Here is an 18,698-nt window from a genome sequence, read left to right as displayed (position 1 = left end):
GCCCCCTAGCTTCAAGAGGTTTAAGAGGTTTTGAAGCCACCTTTCGGCGATATTGGCACTCCCCAGTAGGAGCTGTCCTCGATAGAAATGAATGGAATTCTGCAGTATTTCAATTAAATGTTTCAAGGACAGAATTACATATTTTTAAGTAGTTATTTGTTGTAGTGGGGACAGTAACATTAGTATTTTTTTTTTTTTATCTAGACATTATTTTTATATACAGTACTAGTCAAAAGTTTGGACACACCTACTCATTCCAGGGTTTTTCTTTATATTTACTGTTTCTACATTGTAGAATAATAGTGAAGACGTCAAAACTATGAAATAACACATGGAATCATGTAGTAACCAAAAAAGTGTTAAACAAATCAATATGCAGTATATTTTACATTTGAGATTCTTCAAAGTAGCCACCCTTTGCCTTGATGACAGCTTTGCACACTCTTGGCATTCTCTCAACCAGCTTCACCTGGAATGCTTTTCCAACAGTCTTGAAGGAGTTACCACATATGCTTAGCACTTGTTGGCTGCTTTTCCTTCACTCTACGGTCCAACTCATCCCAAACCATCTCAATTGGGTTGAGGTTGGGTGATTGTGGAGGCCAGGTCATCTGATGCAGCACTCCATCACCCTCCTTCTTGGTCAAATAGCCCTTGCACAGCCTGGAGGTGTGTTGGGTCATTGTCTTGTTGAAAAACTAATTATAGTCCCACCAAGCGCAAACCAGATGGGATGGTGAATTTTTGCAGAATGCTGTGGTAGCCATGCTGGTTAAAGTGTGCCTTGAATTCTAAATAAATTGTTTCTCTTTGCTTATTCTCTTTGCTTATTTGAGCTGTTCTTGCCATAATATGGACTTGGTCTTTTACCAAATAGGGCTATCTTCTATATACCAACCCTACCTTGTCACAACACAACTGATTGGCTCAAAAGAAATTCCACAAATTAATTTTTAACAAGGCTAATTTGAAGAAGCCTTTTTTACAAGGCTCTTTGTCGTCTGCCACGACAAAATGCTTTTCACCAGTGTATTTAATTAATGCATATCCCACTCAGTGCATGATGAAATTGTCTATCGGAACTCAGACCTGCACCAGATGATTACCGCCAACCCGCAATCTATGGTGCCCAATGACAACTACACCCTGGGGGATCCAGATTACCCTCTACAACCATGGCTGCTGGCTCCCTTAAAAGACAACAGCCATCTATCATGAGTTCCAAAAAGCTTCAACAACTCACTCTGCAGCACAAAGTGCACAATGGAGAGGTCCTTCGCCCCCCACCTGAAGGGAAGGTTCAGGCGCCTGAAGCACCTTGATATGAACCGCATTGACCTGATCCCACGCTGCAGACTCACATGTATGCAGCGTAGTAGTAGTTTTGGAATTGTTAGCTAGATTACTTGTTGGTTATTACTGCATTGTCGGAACTAGAAGCACAAGCATTTCGGTACACTCGCACTAACATCTGCTAACCATGTGTATGTGACAAATAAAATTTGATTTGATTTGATTTGATTTGGTGTGTGCTACACAACATTTGCCTCTACAATGATGATACCATTAATGGTGTGCTCCTGGGCATGCTACACTGTGAACAGGAAGGAGAGCAGGATGTCAATGATGAAGAGAGGGTGATGTCTGTTGCATCATAGAAGCGGAACTACATTCCTGTCCTGTTGTCTCATGGGCTGTAGGCTAAAACCCAAACCCACCCCAAGCCCCTGGACCAGAGATGGGCACCCCAACTCAAGATGTGTGTAAGCGATGGAGCCAGCATTGATTATTCCACCGCTGCTCTCTCTCTCTGCCCCCCCCCCATCTCTCTCTGTATGCCCACATTTCATAGTTCACAGTTGAACAAACAAAAACAGAAAACAATGTTAAATAGTTTTTCTTTAATAATTAAAGTCAATACATTTAATTTACTACAAATAGTGAACTTGTAAATAATTATTTTGATATGCCTATATCAAACCTAAACCTGTTCTGATGTGACTATATTTATTTGATATAGAATGAGTAAATAACATTGTTTAATTTATTTAAATTCATTTAATTTCAGGTTCTTAATTTTTGCCACTTCACTTGATCCATTACATTTGGAAATATGTTGAATTAGAACTTCAAATGTATCAATATACTGTAGAAACATCCATCACATCTTGCAGTTACGCACACTGCCATTTTGAAATTGGATAGAAGGATCGAACTCTTGCAGATGCTTGGATCAACCCTTCTCCTTGGCCAGAGCGTCCAGTGAGCGTCCAATGTAAATGAACAGACAATCGGACAACGCTCTGAATTTATGAACGAGTGCTCTCTGGAACTCGAGAGTGAATTTACGAACGCACCCATAGAAATAGAATGAATAGAACGGGTTTGGAAGCTCTAACCTTGGCAATTTGACTTGTAAACTCATGGCCCTGGGTACCCTCATAATGGCTGCCTGGTATAGTGATGCAATCATTTCCATGGTAATTTGGAATGTTCTATCAACTGATGCTGAATTGACATGGTAATAGAATGTTAATTCAAATTATGCTAACTGGTGTGGCTCCATGCAATGGAATGTATTTTTTGTAATGTCAGTTGAGTTGATTTAACAAATCACAGCATAGAATGAAGGGTACACTTCCTGCATTTAGGGCGCACACTTGATGCTCTGGCTGAGTTGTATGGTTGATCTGAGAGCGTTCTGACCTCATAATGGTAGTCAAGCACCTAAGCTAACTGGCTAACGTTCGCTAGATAGCTACTTCCAGACAAAAATGAGAGAACCTCAATGGTCACGGTCACACCATTTTACTCGCCCAAGAAGAGCTGGTAAGGCTGTTTTCATGTTATCCAGAGCGTTGGTGACTGTAACTGTGATGCTGGTAACAATTTAACTAAGTTTATTTGCTGACATTTACTGGCACCGGCCGTATTCAATGGGTGTTGAGCGTTTATAAATTCATCAGTTATTCTGCGCTCTGACACACTCAGATGACATGTTCTGAAATCAGATTAGATAGCCAGAGTGAATTTATGAACGCACCCCTAGGAATGGGTACAGTCGAAATGGCTGCCAGTCCACTCATTATGCCACCATTGACTTGAATGGGGACACAGGTTCTATTAATTATATTTCTGTGTTCATCTCTGCTGCCCCACCATTCCCCACCCCTTATCTTTAAATGAAGTGCACTGTTGAAAATGCGAAATTTTAACAATCTATGCTTAGCTTTTTTTCATCGACTTTGATGGGCCCACATCTCATAGAATACACACACACACACACACACACACACACACACACACACACACACACACACACACACACACACACACACACACACACACACACACACACACACACACACACACACACACACACACACACACACACCAAAACAGGTAATGAGTGCTCCCACATCCCATGTTTAATATCCAAAGCTCCACCCCGAAATGTATCTCCCTCCCCGAGTCTAAATCAAGTAGCCTATGAGAGCGAGAAGCAGAGTGTAACTGGGTCCTATTCAATTCACAATGAATTAATGGTCTCTGCTGGAATATGCATTACCAAACATATTACGCAGGCGAATGATGAGTTTCACACCTCGCAACATATTAAACAGTATCTAGCGATTCGATGAAAGAAAAGACGCACAAAAGAAATGGGCACTGGACGGCAATTTGCAACAATTTCAGTAAACTCAACCCCGCGAAATCCAGGTTATTGCGCCCTGTTCGTTGTACTTACATTGGTTTTTATCCAGCAGTGCGCAACGTTTAACTTGGAAACGGAAAACCGCGTCGTCTACACTGGACCTAAGGACAGTTTTTTCGGTTATTCGGTGGATATTTTCTACAACAATTCGTCTAGGTGAGTGCTTATTTATTTTACCCCTCGGTTAGCTTTGCTTTCTTTATATTGTTCTAGGCAACTGTTTGGCTCAAGAATACACAATTTCATTCACTTAAAAAGTTATGATTTTAATGATTCCATAAAGGCTATTTTGATATGGTTGTTATTCACAGTCTAATATCACAGTTTAGGCCTAAACTACATTACCATGTTATATAGCTGCCTAACAAGCCTACACATACGATTTGAATAACGGTTTGTAGGCTACATAGAAGCAAAGGGAACACGCTTTTGACAAGCCCAACGCCACAGCTCCTGCCCCCTTCTTCCCTACAATAACACACCGCTTTTGGGTGGAATTATTCCCAATTTCCCCTCATGGTGTGTGATATTATCTAAAGTTTTAGCTCAGGGGTATTCAATCAGGGGTCCACTATAATATATATATAAAAGGGGGAAATATATATGTTTTATATCAAATGTTGTATGAATACAGCTAGTAACAAACAGTATAGACGGATTGTGAATTACATACCTACAGTATAAAAGAGGAGAATATCTTCTTTCAAATTATGTCAACTTTATTTATCAGCTAAATATATTGAGCAAATTACACTCACTGGAGTATCTGACATAGGCTTTGTAAAAGCACCCGCATGTAGGCTACCTACCAGTCAGGCAAGTGCCGCTGGCTGCAGGGAAGCTATCTTGACTCGGACACCAACATATAGCTAACACATAACACATTTTTGGCAACACATAGCGAAGCTTTTTTTTAACCAGTTTAATGCCTCGAAAACACCTACAGTGTTTTGCGCAAAATGGTACGCAGCATCATCTGGACATGGGTGGAACAAAAGTTCAACATTCACCATCTGTCAAGCCTTCTACTTATATAATTTGATGCATATGTTCGATTTATCCACACAGAAAGCTGCAAGGCAAACGCAACGTTCCATTGAAAATGAATGTGCTTGGTTGTTTTTATAAACTAGGGTTCCAGTGAGCATTTCTTGTAGTGGACGACTGTTTCGAGCTGTTACAAAGTCATTCATAATACTAATTTTAAACAAATAATGTGAATACATTAAGATATAAAGGGGGAACATGGACACATTCAATATAATTCACGAGGTGAATCAAACCTATGTTTAAACCCTTTCTCATGCCTTGGCAACAATCGTTTTACATAAAACACTCACCTTTCTTTCCTTACATTTATGATAATGTTGTTTGTTATATCATATACTAAGTATTTAACAATTTAATCAGACATTGACCTTGATCTTGTGAAATTCCTGGATATTGCCGTTGGACTCTTTTTGTGTGTGTGTGGCGATCACGGAAGTGTACTGTAACCTCATAACATTTCATGTCTCCCTATGTTAAGGTGTAAAAACCGTTTTCAAGGGCACACATCCAAAATAATGTATGTGTTTGCAAAATCCAGTACTTCAAGCAGAAAGAGTAACTTTAATATGATTAATGAAACAAAAATCGATACTGTCATTAACAGGATTATTCAATAATTACGCATAATAGTTGTTTGGTGTTTAGCTGTTTAGTTACATGGGGACATTTTCGCACAACAGCTGATTCAGGAAATTATTTTCTGAATGACAGTCAAGTGATGAAGACCTTGTGTGATACTGCACACGATTTAACAACAGCCAAAGTGTGGGAATTCATGTTGACTTCAAGGATTAACAGATTGTTTTCCAAGTTTAAACAGAGCAATCGGGAACGTGGAACACCTGGTCAAGTACACGTCCAACACTTCCTCTTCTTTCAAAGTAGTTCACTCTTCAAACTTCATTCTATGAATCTATAATCTATTAACTCATTGATTAATAGTTGCTCATACTGTGCCACAGTGCCAAGATAAGGTAAGATTTCTCAATTTCTGCATTATATTTAGTGTGTATTAGACTTATTAATGAACTGCTGTTACTGTAAATGGTTAGCTGACTGATATTAGGGTTGGGCAGTATCATATTATCATACTGTCCTTCTCTACCCCGGGATTTACAGTATTACTGGTTTAGTACACAAGGTGGCGCCAAAAAAAGCCTATTGGGCATCTATAATCCACAATGCTTACAAATTAGTAAAAGTAATAGCGAGTTTCCATGGAGGCTGCTAAGTAAATATGCTAACAAGCTTAAATGAACATAAACAAATTGCAGACAGTCAATTCAGCTGTATATATATATGTATATATATATATATATATATACAGTGGTGAGAACAAGTATTTGATACACTGCCGATTTTGCTGGTTTTCCCACTTACAAAGCATGTAGAGGTCTGTAATTGTTATCATAGGTACACTTCAACTGTGAGAGACGGAATCTAAAACAAAAATCCAGAAAATCACATTGTATGATTTTTAAGTAATTAATTAGCATTTTATTGCATGCCATAAGTATTTGATCACCTACCAACAAGTAAGAATTCCGTCTCTCACAGACCTGTTAGTTTTTCTTTAAGAAGCCCTCCTGTTCTCCACTCATTACCTGTATTAACTGCACCTGTTTGAACTCGTTACCTGTATAAAAGACACCTGTCCACACACTCAATCAAACAGACTCCAACCTCTCCACAATGGCCAAGACCAGAGAGCTGTGTAAGGACATCAGGGATAAAATTGTAGACCTGCACAAGGCTGGGATGGGCTACAGGACAATAGGCAAGCAGCTTGGTGAGAAGGCAACAACTGTTGGCGCAATTATTAGAAAATGGAAGAAGTTCAAGATGACGGTTAATCACCCTCGGTCTGGGGCTCCATGCAAGATCTCACCTCGTGGGGCATCAATGATCATGAGGAAGGTGAGGGATCAGCCCAGAACTACATGGCAGGACCTGGTCAATGACCTGAAGAGAGCTGGGACCACAGTCTCAAAGAAAACCATTAGTAACACACTACGCCGTCATGGATTAAAATCCTGCAGCGCACACAAGGTCCCCCTGCTCAAGCCAGCGAATGTCCAGGCCTGTCTGAAGTCTGCCAATGACCATCTGGATGATCCAGAGGAGGAATGGGAGAAGGTCATGTGGTCTGATGAGACAAAAATATAGCTTTTTGGTCTAAACTCCACTCGCCATGTTTGGAGGAAGAAGAAGGATGAGTACAACCCCAAGAATACCATCCCAACCGTGAAGCATGGAGGTGGAAACATCTTTGGAGATGCTTTCTGCAAAGGGGACAGGACGACTGCACCGTATTGAGGGGAGGATGGATGGGGCCATGTATCGCGAGATCTTGGCCAACACGCTCCTTCCCTCAGTAAGAGCATTGAAGATGGGTCGTGGCTGGGTCTTCCAGCATGACAACGACCCAAAACACACAGCCAGGGCAACTAAGGAGTGGCTCCGTAAGAAGCATTTCAAGGTCCTGGAGTGGCCTAGCCAATCTCCAGACCTGAACCCAATAGAAAATCTTTGGAGGGAGCTGAAAGTCCGTATTGCCCAGCGACAGCCCTGAAAGGATCTGGAGAAGGTCTGTATGGAGGAGTGGGCCAAAATCCCTGCTACAGTGTGTGCAAACCTGGTCAAGAACTACAGGAAACGTATGATCTCTGTAATTGCAAACAAAGGTTTCTGTACCAAATATTAAGTTATGCTTTTCTGATGTATCAAATACTTATGCCATGCAATAAAATGCAAATTAATTACTTAAAAATCATACATGTGATTTTCTGGATTTTTGTTTTAGATTCTGTCTCTCACAGTTGAAGTGTACCTATGATAAAAAATTACAGACCTCTACATGCTTTGTGAGTAGGAAAACCTGCAAAATCGACAGTGTTCTCCCCACTGTATATACTGTATATATGTGTATACATATATGTATATATATATATATATGACTCCACACAGACCTGTGTCTGTGTGGAGTCTGGAGTCGCTAGGGCAATGGGCCTGCCTGCTCTGATTGGAGAAGAGGGGGAGGAGCTAACAAGCAGAGAATGGAGAAAATGTATTTCTAATTTATTTAACTTATTCATTTAGCCACTTACTTATTACATAGCAAGTTATACTTAGGGGTATTTCTAGAATTCAGCGTTTTTCACTCAGGAAAAAAATATAAAACACTTAAGAAATATCTTGCTGCATTTTGCAAACGCAGATCTAAAATTATTCTTATTGTAATTTCTGCTCGGCATCAGACTATTTTCGTGCTTCAGTTGCACTTCTAAACTCCGATGAGAATTCACAAACGGGCATTCTATCAGCAGACAACGCTCTGACTGATGTGTAGCTACTTTTCTCTGTAACTTTTCTGTAGCCATCCTATTTATCCTGTAAAATGCATGATTACCTTTAAGCAAAACATTTGAAAATGTAGGTGGTAACACTTTTTCTATGATAGGCCTAAACATTAAAAATACAAAGGCCATCCATCATTTTTGCAAAATAATTATTTGTTTTTTCATTGTAAACTCATCTACTTGTGTGGCTGCCAGCAAAAATAGTGTTGCACTGATGAAAATTAAGCCAATGTATTTTCTGTGAAGGAAAGCTATAGTTGCATGTCCCTGATCACTATTGAAGCAAAAAAAAACACTGCAGACTTTCAATATATCAGCTGGACACAGCTGGACCGTTTTCTCCCATTGTGCTATTTACAAACAAACACATGACTGGTTCAACTGTTCTGGGTAACTACATAGGTTTCATAATGTAAAATAATGTGACAGGTGAAATAAGAACGCAATCTGCTTTATCTCCTAACGTATTGCATAATTTGACAGCAGGTATTTACTTTAAAAAATAGCTACACATTTTTAAATGTAATGGTAAACTTCAAAGATATAGTTTCAACGGTATTGATGGTATTGGAATATACGCCGGTGTACGGTATATAATATATACCGCCCAAGCCTAACTGATATATCCTACATTCCTAGCTAACCATTGGTCATCTTATTAAATTACGCTATTCAGCCATAAAAATCAGTATCTATTGCTAGACTAGAGATATGCCCTAGCTGCAGTTTGCAGTTGCACATCTAACTGTTTGGATTGAAACAAGGATGTGTGGTTTCAATGGTTTACCGATTATAATGATTTCATTATTGGTTATTATTGTCAATGATTTTGTTGACAGAACCCAGATATATTATATTATTGTATTAAATTCTTATATCAATTTTTTTTTTAAATATAGAAATCCTGTTGTTTATCTTTTATATGTTTAACATGATTGACAAGTTGACTAAAGCACAGACAGACTTGGCTACTAGGCATGACAAAGAAAGATGCAGTGTCCATGTTTCATGTGACAATTTGAATGACATGTAGGTAGATGTTTTGTTTTGCTTGGAGTTATGGTCTCATTGTGCCTATCTGGACTTTTATTCCTGTAACTACACATTTGAAACAGAAAGAAAATCATATTTAAATGTATATCAAACCATTTAGAAATGTTGACCCTGATGTCACACATTGCAATGACGCTGTAGGTGTGATCGAGGCGTAACAGCTGTTCTTAGTGAAAATGTGTTTGGAGTTTCCTTTCTAGCTAATAGGCTATGTTATGACGTAGAGAGGTCAAAATAATGTAAAACTCTCAACCAAAACGATTCATTTTAAAATGTTGTTTACTTCTCCTTACCATTATCATCCACCTGATGATACTAGTACCTAGGCAAGTAAATGTTGAAGAAACTTGTTTTTGCTTGTAATATCCCTTTCATACACAGACCTAAATCCCACAAATTTACCATGCCTGCTTCTTTTTGCCTGTTTTTTGGTGTATCTGAAAGGGGAAAGGGGTAAAACACATTGCAAATTAAAATCCACCAAAGACCTAATCATGATTCCTGTAAATTCAATAACACTTCCATTGTTTAACACCTGCCTAATTTAAAATGCAAACAGCCCCCATGGTTTAAAAAAAACAACTGATATGTATAAAAGGGTATACCTGCAAGAAAGTGGTATTTAATTTTTTCTTTATTTAACTAGGCAATTAAGAACAAATTGTTATTTACAATGACGGCCTGCCCTGGCCAAACCCTAACACGGACGACTCTTGGCCAATTTTGCGCCGCCCTATGGGACTCCCAATCAAGGCCAGTTGTGATACAGCATGGAATCGAACTAGGGTCTGTAGTGACGCCTCTAGCACTGAGATGCAGTGCCTTAGACCGCTGCACCACTCGGTAAATAAGGGGTTGTTTGAATCAGGGTCATATAAACATTGCCATACATTTTTTTAAGGTAATATATCACATTTTCTGTCCAAAATTGGTATAACTCAGCTAAGAAGGCCATTTGCCAAATGTTCACTTTCTTCAGCAAAGCCTCTGATCAGTAACTAGGCTTGTACCAGATTGAGCATTTGTCATTATTCAGCTATTATTTTGTGATATATTACACACTTACATATTCAGCATTTTGTGGGAGTTGGATCATATACTGTATATTAAGGGGAAATTCAAATCCTTGGGTGAATAGGGATGTCATTGACTTTGACAAATACAAGAGGTGCTCCCTGCTGTTTTACTAATTGGTGAGTGAGATTAAATAAGATTCAAACATGTAGCTAGGCCTACTTAGCCGACGCCCACAGCAGGTAAACACCACTTTTCACCTTTCACTAAAAGAAAAATCTTAGCATTCACAGCTGAAATTAAGTAACACAATTAGGCCTGTTCTACCAACTGAAATGCGTTTTTGTCTTGAGTACCATCAAATTAGGTACTCAAGAGTTGCATTATTTTTGTCCAACTAATGTTATAGGAATGTAGTGGTACCACAACCTTCATGGATCAAATCAACAACTGAACTTGTGTAATGTGCTCACACTTCATACAGTACATCACATGTACACAAATGACCCAGTGCATTGTAGGCCTGCTATTGTCATAAACACTTTGACAAGTGCGCATCGCTGCTGTGCCACCCATACCCCATCCCGATCCTTTTAGGAAAAATGCATTAAACTTCAAGTTCACTTGTTTATAATCAATTCTCTCATATTTACAGATTCATTGATATAAAATGATCTAGCCTACAGTAGAAGGAAAAATGTCATGAAACTTTAACACCATTCCCCTAAAACCTCACATTTTTCCAGGCCTATGCTGATAAAAAAAATATTAGAATGAATAGGCTTTTCGGCAATTGTGGCAAAGGCTTATCCTACATTTTAGGACGGACACACACACAGCTTATTTAGAACGACTATCGTCATCAACAGCATCATGGCAGCTGAAGACAAAAGGGCATGGGCCGTAAGGCATCTATTATAGTGAACTTCAACTCCCTTTTCTTTTAAATTACCAATAGGAGACCATCAACAGAGAGGAACTCCAACGGTTTTGACTGAACTGAAGTATCATCTTGCCCTATTACTCAGGAAGTAAGCACAGCCCTTGTACATGTACTGTAGGTTCATCTCATGGTAGCAATTGAGCCTGGGGACGAGGTTATATGGAGGTAGCTTGGTCAAATAGTGAGAGGTGACGCTCCCTAGACCTAGGTTTTGAACAACTACAGTGTCATACTATGGTTGAACTAATCCTGAGAAAAGGGCATCAAGTTAGTCATGTAGGCCTAGTTCACAATGGGAACACTAGAGATTTAGCTGTGACATTATCATTAGGCCTATCATGTAAGTCAGGGGTTTGGTCACTTGTTGCAAATGCTCATTTCACTAATTGTCAAGGACAACCCATTTACTCAAATCTGAGGGTCACCATATGGGCATAGCCAATATTGGCATAGGGGCTGAGCTGAGTGATGTTTAAACAAATAGAGGCCTATATCAACTCCGGCTGCCACAGCGCCCTTTCTACCATCCTCTGAGGCAGAACTAGATTTATGCTATTGATTTAAATGTACACGTTGTCTGACACCAGCAGGAAGGAAATTGCTTAAGTCTCCCTCTGTTTGCTTAGTTAAGCATTGGGGGGGCAGAATGTGTGTTGTGGAGCCATTATGAAAATGTTGATTCAGTCGCCTTGTAGGAGTTGGCTCTTTTTCCCCCCATGATGCATTTTAAAAATCTGGTTGTAACGGAGACACTGAGAGTTGAGAAGCAGGTGAAACGTTTAATAAAACATGGAACGAGACAACAGTAGCATCTACACATAAACAATACTGACTGGGGAAAGAACTTAAGGGTGTGCCAGATATAGGGGAGGTAATGGAGTCCAGGTGTGTCTCATGATGACTTGCAGGTGTGTGTAATGATTAATGCCAGGTGTGTGTAATGATGAATCCTGGTCCGGGAGGGGAAGGTGGAAATCAAGGATGATGTTGGGATCCAGAATGTCCTCCACCGGAACCCAACGCCGCTCCTCTGGGTTCATACCCCTCCCAGTCCACTAGGTACTGGAGCCGAGCCCCATGATGTCGGGAGTCCAGTAGAGATCTGACGGAATAGGCTAAACCCCATCGATGTCCGGAGGGGGGGTTGCACTGTGGTGGTGATCTGCCTGCCCCTTTTGACGGTAGACGGCGCACTGGGTCTCAAGTGAGCGTCAAGTGAGCGTCCACACTTCTGCGCGCCTGAACCACTCATCAACTGCAGGGGCTTAGGTCTGGCCCGGGGTCCCTGGAGCCAGGACCGTCTGAAAACCCAGAACACACTGGAAGGGGGTTAACCCAGTGGAGGAGTGACGTAGCGAGTTCTGGGAGAACTCCTCCCATGGATGGAATCGAGCCCACTCTCCCTACTGGTCCTGACAGCGACTCATCAGGAACCTCCCCAGCTCCTAGTTCATCCGCTCCATCTGCCCGTTGGACTAAGGCCTATACCCAAGAGTGAGGCTGACCATGACCGTCTGGCGAATGTCCACATTATAGGTGCATTTTTGACACGGCCCTCTCCCGAATCGTAGAAAGGACAGGGCATCGGCCTTGGTGTTTATTTAACCTGGGCAATAGGTCAGTGAAGTGAAGTCGAACCTTGGGAAGAAAAGGGTCCATCTTGCTTGGTGCGGATTCAGCCTCTTTCTGTCCGTGTGTACTCCAGGTTCCGATGGTCAGTGAAGATGACGAATGGTTCCTTGGCTCCCTCCAGCCAGTCTCTCCAATCCACTAATGCCAACTTCACCGCCAGGAGCTCTCGATCACCGATGTCATAATTCCTCTCTGTGGGGGACAGTTTCTTAGAGTAATATGCACACGGATACGATTTCTGTCGTTGAGACAGAACTGCACCCACGCCCACCTCTGAAGCATCCACCACCACCCCAACTGATATCATGGGATCTGGCTGGCCTCGTTGGCTGCTGGGCTCCACACCAACCTACAGGGGCCACCCTTGAGGAGAGAGGTGAGGCAAAGGAGCTGAAGTTCCTGATGAAACGGCATTAGAAGTTGGCAAACCCCAAAACCGTTGTAACCCCTCTATGGTGGTTGGGACTGGCCATGACCTGACCGCATCTACCTTGTCATCCTTCCTCAGTCCCTGCGGGCTGATTTGGTAGCCTAAAATTGGCACTTCTCAGTCTTGACAAACAGGTGGTTAGCCAGGAGGCGTTCCAGGACTGCTCGAACGTGAGTGATGTGATCCTCCAGGGTAGCCTAGTAGACTAGAATGATGTCAATATACACGACCACCTGGCATCCCAGCATTTCCCTGAACACCTCGTTAACGAATGCCTCGAACACTGACGGAGAATTGGCTAAGCCAAATGGCATCACCAAGTACTCGTAGTGGCCAGTCCTCTGTTATCAACGTGCGGATGAAACCTTGTTGGAGCGCCTCTTGGATGTAATGCTCCATGGCCAGAGTCTCAGCCACCGACAGAGGGTAGATGCGTCTGCGCAGAGGCACAGACCCTGCCAGCAGGTCGATGACACAGTCCGCGGGTCTTGGACCGGGAACGGAGAGCGGGTATGATGATGTTAAGAGAGGCGGCAAGGGTCTGGTCAATAAAGTTCCCCGCGGCACCAGAATCCACTAACGCTGTAGACACAGTACATGAGGGACAGTCAACTAGTGTGATGGATACCAAAAAGAGAAAGTGATAAAGATGGAATACTCAGTCCTTCCCTAGGAGGTGGAAAATCACGTGACCGTCCCTCTGCTCTTGTGGATCCCAGATTAGGAAGTACCTGACACCATTGGAGCCCTCCTTGACTGGCTCGACTGGTTGTAGAATATCCTCCGCTAGTTGACGACATCTCCTCCCGGTATGTTCGAGACGTTGCACACTGCGAAGAACCTCTTCCATAATCGTCCCCAGTTGTGCCAGCTGGTCATGGTGTTGACGTAGAAGGTATCCCTGCTTGTCAACAGATATATTCTGTTTTCCTGCTTCTTCCATTGTAACAGAGATGCTGAGAATCGAGAAGCATTAGTAAAACAACAAACATGGACCGAGACAACATAACAGTAGTGTCAACACATAAACAAAGGAACAATACTAACTGGGGAAAGAACCTAAGGGAGTGGTAGATATAGGGGAGGTAATAAGTGAGGTAATGAAGTCCCGGTGTGCCTCATGATGACGTGCAGGTGCGCGTAATGATTGATGCCAGGTGTGCGTAATGATGGATCAAGGACCGGTGGTTAGTATACCGGGCAATATACGTCGAACACAGGAGGGGATGAGCGGGAGTAGATGTGACACTGGTCAGGACTGGACAATGTTACTCTTTATGCTGAAATAACAAAATAATTGAATACCTAGCAATTGTTGCTGTTTTGATTTCCCAAATGTTATCATAAGCCTGTTGCAATTGTGTCTGTCTTGTTTGGGGTCATATAATTCAAGTTGGGATAGGTGGAGCAGTTGCTGTCGTAGAGAGACAAATAGAGTGACACACTCGCCCGAAAATGTTCTGCTCAATTTCATGCATGCCACATATTAGATTGGATATCGCCTGTATGGCAAAACAGAGTTTGCTGTTTTTCAGCATACCACTGTTGTTTGTGTCTCGGCGACATCCACAGTGTAAGTCAATAAGCCTAGTTAAGATAAAAGGCCATTGTTTTGGTAAAGAGGGTGTCTGGCAATAATATGTAACGAGCAGTAGCTGTAGAATGGTTTTGGTGAATAAGTTATGTTAATGCAGTGTTTCCCTTTTTTAAGGCAGGGCAACAACTGCAGTAACACCCCGAGATGACATCAGTTGAAGGGAAGGGAGTTAACCATTCCAATGTACCTGACCTGGGTTCAAATAGTAGTTGTTTTCTTTCAAATGGTTTAGTTGCACTTGCCTGGCGTCATGGAACCAATGGAATAAACTCAGGTGCAAGCCCTACACATATAGCACTCCAGGCAAGCTCAATCAAAGTACTCAAAGTAACTCAAAGAACTTGAAAGAAAACAAATATTATTTGAATCGAGGTGGATAACATTACTGTGTTGCTGTATGTTTGGCCAGTAGATTCAAGTTGGCTCATTCATGTGTCATTACTCTGATATTGTTACTCTAGCTCTGGTATGGTTTCCCTTTGCTTTATGTTTTCATATTCTTTTTAGTTGTATATCATTGACTTAAAGGGCACTTAGCAACTCAACACTTTGAGAAATCACAGGGGAGCTCGAGAGTGTATCTGAAAGAGAACGGTTCCCAAAAACTCAGTCCTCAAAAGAGTGAGAGACTGCATAGTGAATGGTTTATAGGAAAGTTAATCCTGCCATGTAAATATTCCTCTTATGCTCGCCAGACATTTGGGGGCCCCTTGACTCGGAGGCTGTCTGATCTCTGTTAATGTCATCATTCATTGACATCTAAAGCTTTGCAATTCCCCTGTGCTCGGCTGTTTGTGTGGCTGCCTTGAAAGGGTAGACGGATTGTCTCTCTCTCTCTATCTTTCTCTCTTTCTGTCTCTGTCTCCTCCCCCCCCCACACACACTGTTTTAGCTGGGGCAGCAGGGTAGCCTAGTGGTTAGAGAGTTGGACTAGGAACCGGAAGGTTGCATGTTCAAACCCCTGAGCTGACAAGGTACTAATCTGTTGTTCTGCCCCTGAACAGGCAGTTAACCACTGTTCCTAGGCTGTCATTGAAAATAAGAATTTGTTCTTAACTGACTTGCCTGTTTAAATAAAGGTAAAATTAAAAAACACTGTTTTAGCTCAGTTAATTCTCACTCCCACTTTTTCCCATTTAACATTTTACATTCTCATTCTTAGGAAACTACAAGGCTCCACAATGCCTAATATTCACTGTATGTCTATGATTACCATCTTGCAAAGTCAGAAAAACCTGCTAACTCCCAAACAGACATGCTTCCCACTGGACACAGACGTCAGTTCAACGACTGATTTTGATTCACATTTGGTTAGGTTGTCAACTAATCTGAAACGTGAAATCAACAAAAAATGTCACCATGTCATTGGATTTAGGTTAAAAGTTGAGACGAAACACCCTTACGTTGATTACTTTTTGCATATACAACCAGTTTTCCGTGTTGATTCAACGTCATCACATAGATTTTTGCGGGGTTGAAATGACGTGGAAACACCTTTGATTCAAACAGTTTTTGCCCAGTGAATTCTGTATAGGTACACTTGATAGTCCTGTCAGGCAGAATCAAATCTTGATTCAGTAGCTTATTACTCAGGCATGGGTAGATGGATCCAGAGATCCTTGATATTATCCTTTCATACCCTAGGAAACCAAATACTTTTTAACCACAAATCCAAAACCCTCCACCCCAGCCACTCTTTAGCCCAATACCTCAATGGAATATGTGCCGTGTTTAGCTTCTTCGGTGGAGTACTATCTGAACAACTAAATGTTTCATATGTAGTCTTTTTGATTGTGGAAAGATGTTTGAGCCCACTGGAAGTAGACTGGACTAGAATGGATTTCCTGTTACTTCAGTCTCACCACATATAAAAAAATGGCCTTTTCACTGTATTCAGATTAGAACCTCTCACTTTAGGTTATTTGAAAATTAAATGATCTCCAAAATATTGCTATTTTTGAAACAAGCCATATAAAGTTGGTTGCAATTTCAGTTTAATCCACCAGAAAAGACAGAACAAACGATACAAAAATATTGTGGTTAAACTCAAATGTACTAATTGATTAAAAACACATTTTTCAATAACATCAGAAAATGTATAATCTTTGTAAATTATGTCATGAATAAGACTGGTGGAGTTATGTCACACATGCAGCTAACAAAAAGGTATGTAAATGTCTGCTCTACCCAAAATTACAACAACTAATTGCAGCATTACCGCAAAAATGGAAGAGACAAGTGGAAGGGGGAAATAGTAAGGAACTTGTCTGTCGGCCCTGCATTAAAGACCAACATTGGTTAAAGAAAATTGTAATAAATAGAAAAGTATACCAGTTTCCTCTACGACAGTGGTTCCCAAACTTTTTATAGTCCCGTACCCCTTCAAACATTCAACCTCCAGTTGCCCCCTCTAGCACCAGGGTCAGGGCACTCTCAAATGTTATTCTTTGCCATCATTGTAAGCCTGCCACACACACACTTTACGATACATTTATTAAAAATAAGAATGAGTGTGAGTTTTTGTCATAACCCGGCTCGTGGTAAGTGACTAAGAGCTCTTATAGGACCAGAGCACAAATAATAATATAATAATAAACAATAATTTTGCTCTTTATTTAGCCATATTACATATGAAACCTTATTTGTTAATCGAAAATTGTGAATAACTCACCACAGGTTAATGAGAAGGGTGTGCTTGAAAGGATGTACATAACTCTGCAATGTTGGGTTGTATTGGAGAGTCTCAAGTCTTAAATCATTTTCCACACACTGTCTGTGCCTGTATTTAGTTGTCATGCTAGTGAGGGCCGACAATCCACTCACATGTTACTCTGAGCGCAGCCAAATCCAGAAATCTGGCAGTGGCTTCTGATTATATTCAAATTTCACAGAACCGCTTGTTGCAAAGGCTCTCTTGTTCAGATATCAGTAAGTGGACTGGAGGCAGGGCATGAAGCAGATAACGAATCCAGTTGTTTGTGTCATCCGTTTTGGGAAAGTACCTGCGTAATTGCGCACCCAACTCACTCAGGTGCTTCGCTACATCACATTTGACATTGTCCGTAAGCTTGAGTTCATTTGAACACAAAAAAAATCATACAATGATGGAAAGACCTGTGTGTTGTTCTTGTTAATGCAAAAAGAGAAGAGCTCCAACTTCTTAATCATAGCCTCAATGTCCCCCACATTGAGTACAGTTGTGGAGAGTCCCTGTAATCCTAGATTCAGATCATTCAGGCGAGAAAAAACATCACCCAGATAGGCCAGTTGTGTGAGAAACGCGTCATCATGCAAGTGGTCAGTAAAGAAAACTTTAAGCTCGTCTCTCAATTAAGAAAAACATGTAAATACTTTGTCCCTTGATAACCAGCGCACTTCTGTATGTTGTAAAAGCATTACACGGTCGCTGCCCATATCATTACAAAGTGCAGAAAATACACGAGAGTTCAGGGGCCTTGCTTTAACAAAGTTAACCATTTTCACTGTAGTATCCAACACGTCTTTCAAGCTGTCAGGTATTCCCTTGGCAGCAAGAGCCTCTCGGTGGATGCTGCAGTGTACCCAAGTGTCGTCGGAAGCAACTGTTTGCACGCGCGTTACCCCTCCACTATGTCTCCCTGTCATGGCTTTTGCGCCATCAGGGGCAGAGCACAGCTACATGCTCTCTCTAATGTGTTTGAGCCAATCAGTTGGGTTGTGACAAGGTATTTAAAAAAATATATATTTCACCTTTATTTAACCAGGTTGGCTAGTTGAGGACAAGTTCTCATTTGCAACTGTGACCTGGCCAAGATAAAGCGGAGCAATTCGACACATATAACAACACAGAGTTACACATGGAATAAACAAAACATACAGTCAATAATACAGTAGAACAAAAGAAAACAAAAAGTCTATATACAGTG

General features: G+C 41.2%; 1 protein-coding gene across 2 annotated transcripts in view; it reads left to right on the top strand.

The window, feature by feature from the left end:
- The first annotated feature begins 3,523 nt into the window (after positions 1-3,523).
- Positions 3,524-18,698, top strand: part of LOC109898341 (integrin alpha-5-like) — a 58,182-nt gene continuing 43,007 nt past the window's right edge. For both annotated transcript variants that reach the window (XM_020493323.2, XM_031826612.1), the window contains exon 1: positions 3,524-3,871. In XM_020493323.2, the coding sequence (XP_020348912.1) occupies positions 3,663-3,871 (209 nt within the window). In that variant the 5' untranslated portion in view covers positions 3,524-3,662. The remainder of the gene's footprint in view (positions 3,872-18,698) is intronic.

The sequence above is a fragment of the Oncorhynchus kisutch genome, linkage group LG1, assembly GCF_002021735.2.
Source record: "Oncorhynchus kisutch isolate 150728-3 linkage group LG1, Okis_V2, whole genome shotgun sequence".
In the NCBI taxonomy this organism is placed as follows: domain Eukaryota; kingdom Metazoa; phylum Chordata; class Actinopteri; order Salmoniformes; family Salmonidae; genus Oncorhynchus; species Oncorhynchus kisutch.
The sequence above is the reverse complement of the archived record's forward strand: the minus strand, read 5'-3'. Positions and strand labels throughout refer to the sequence as shown.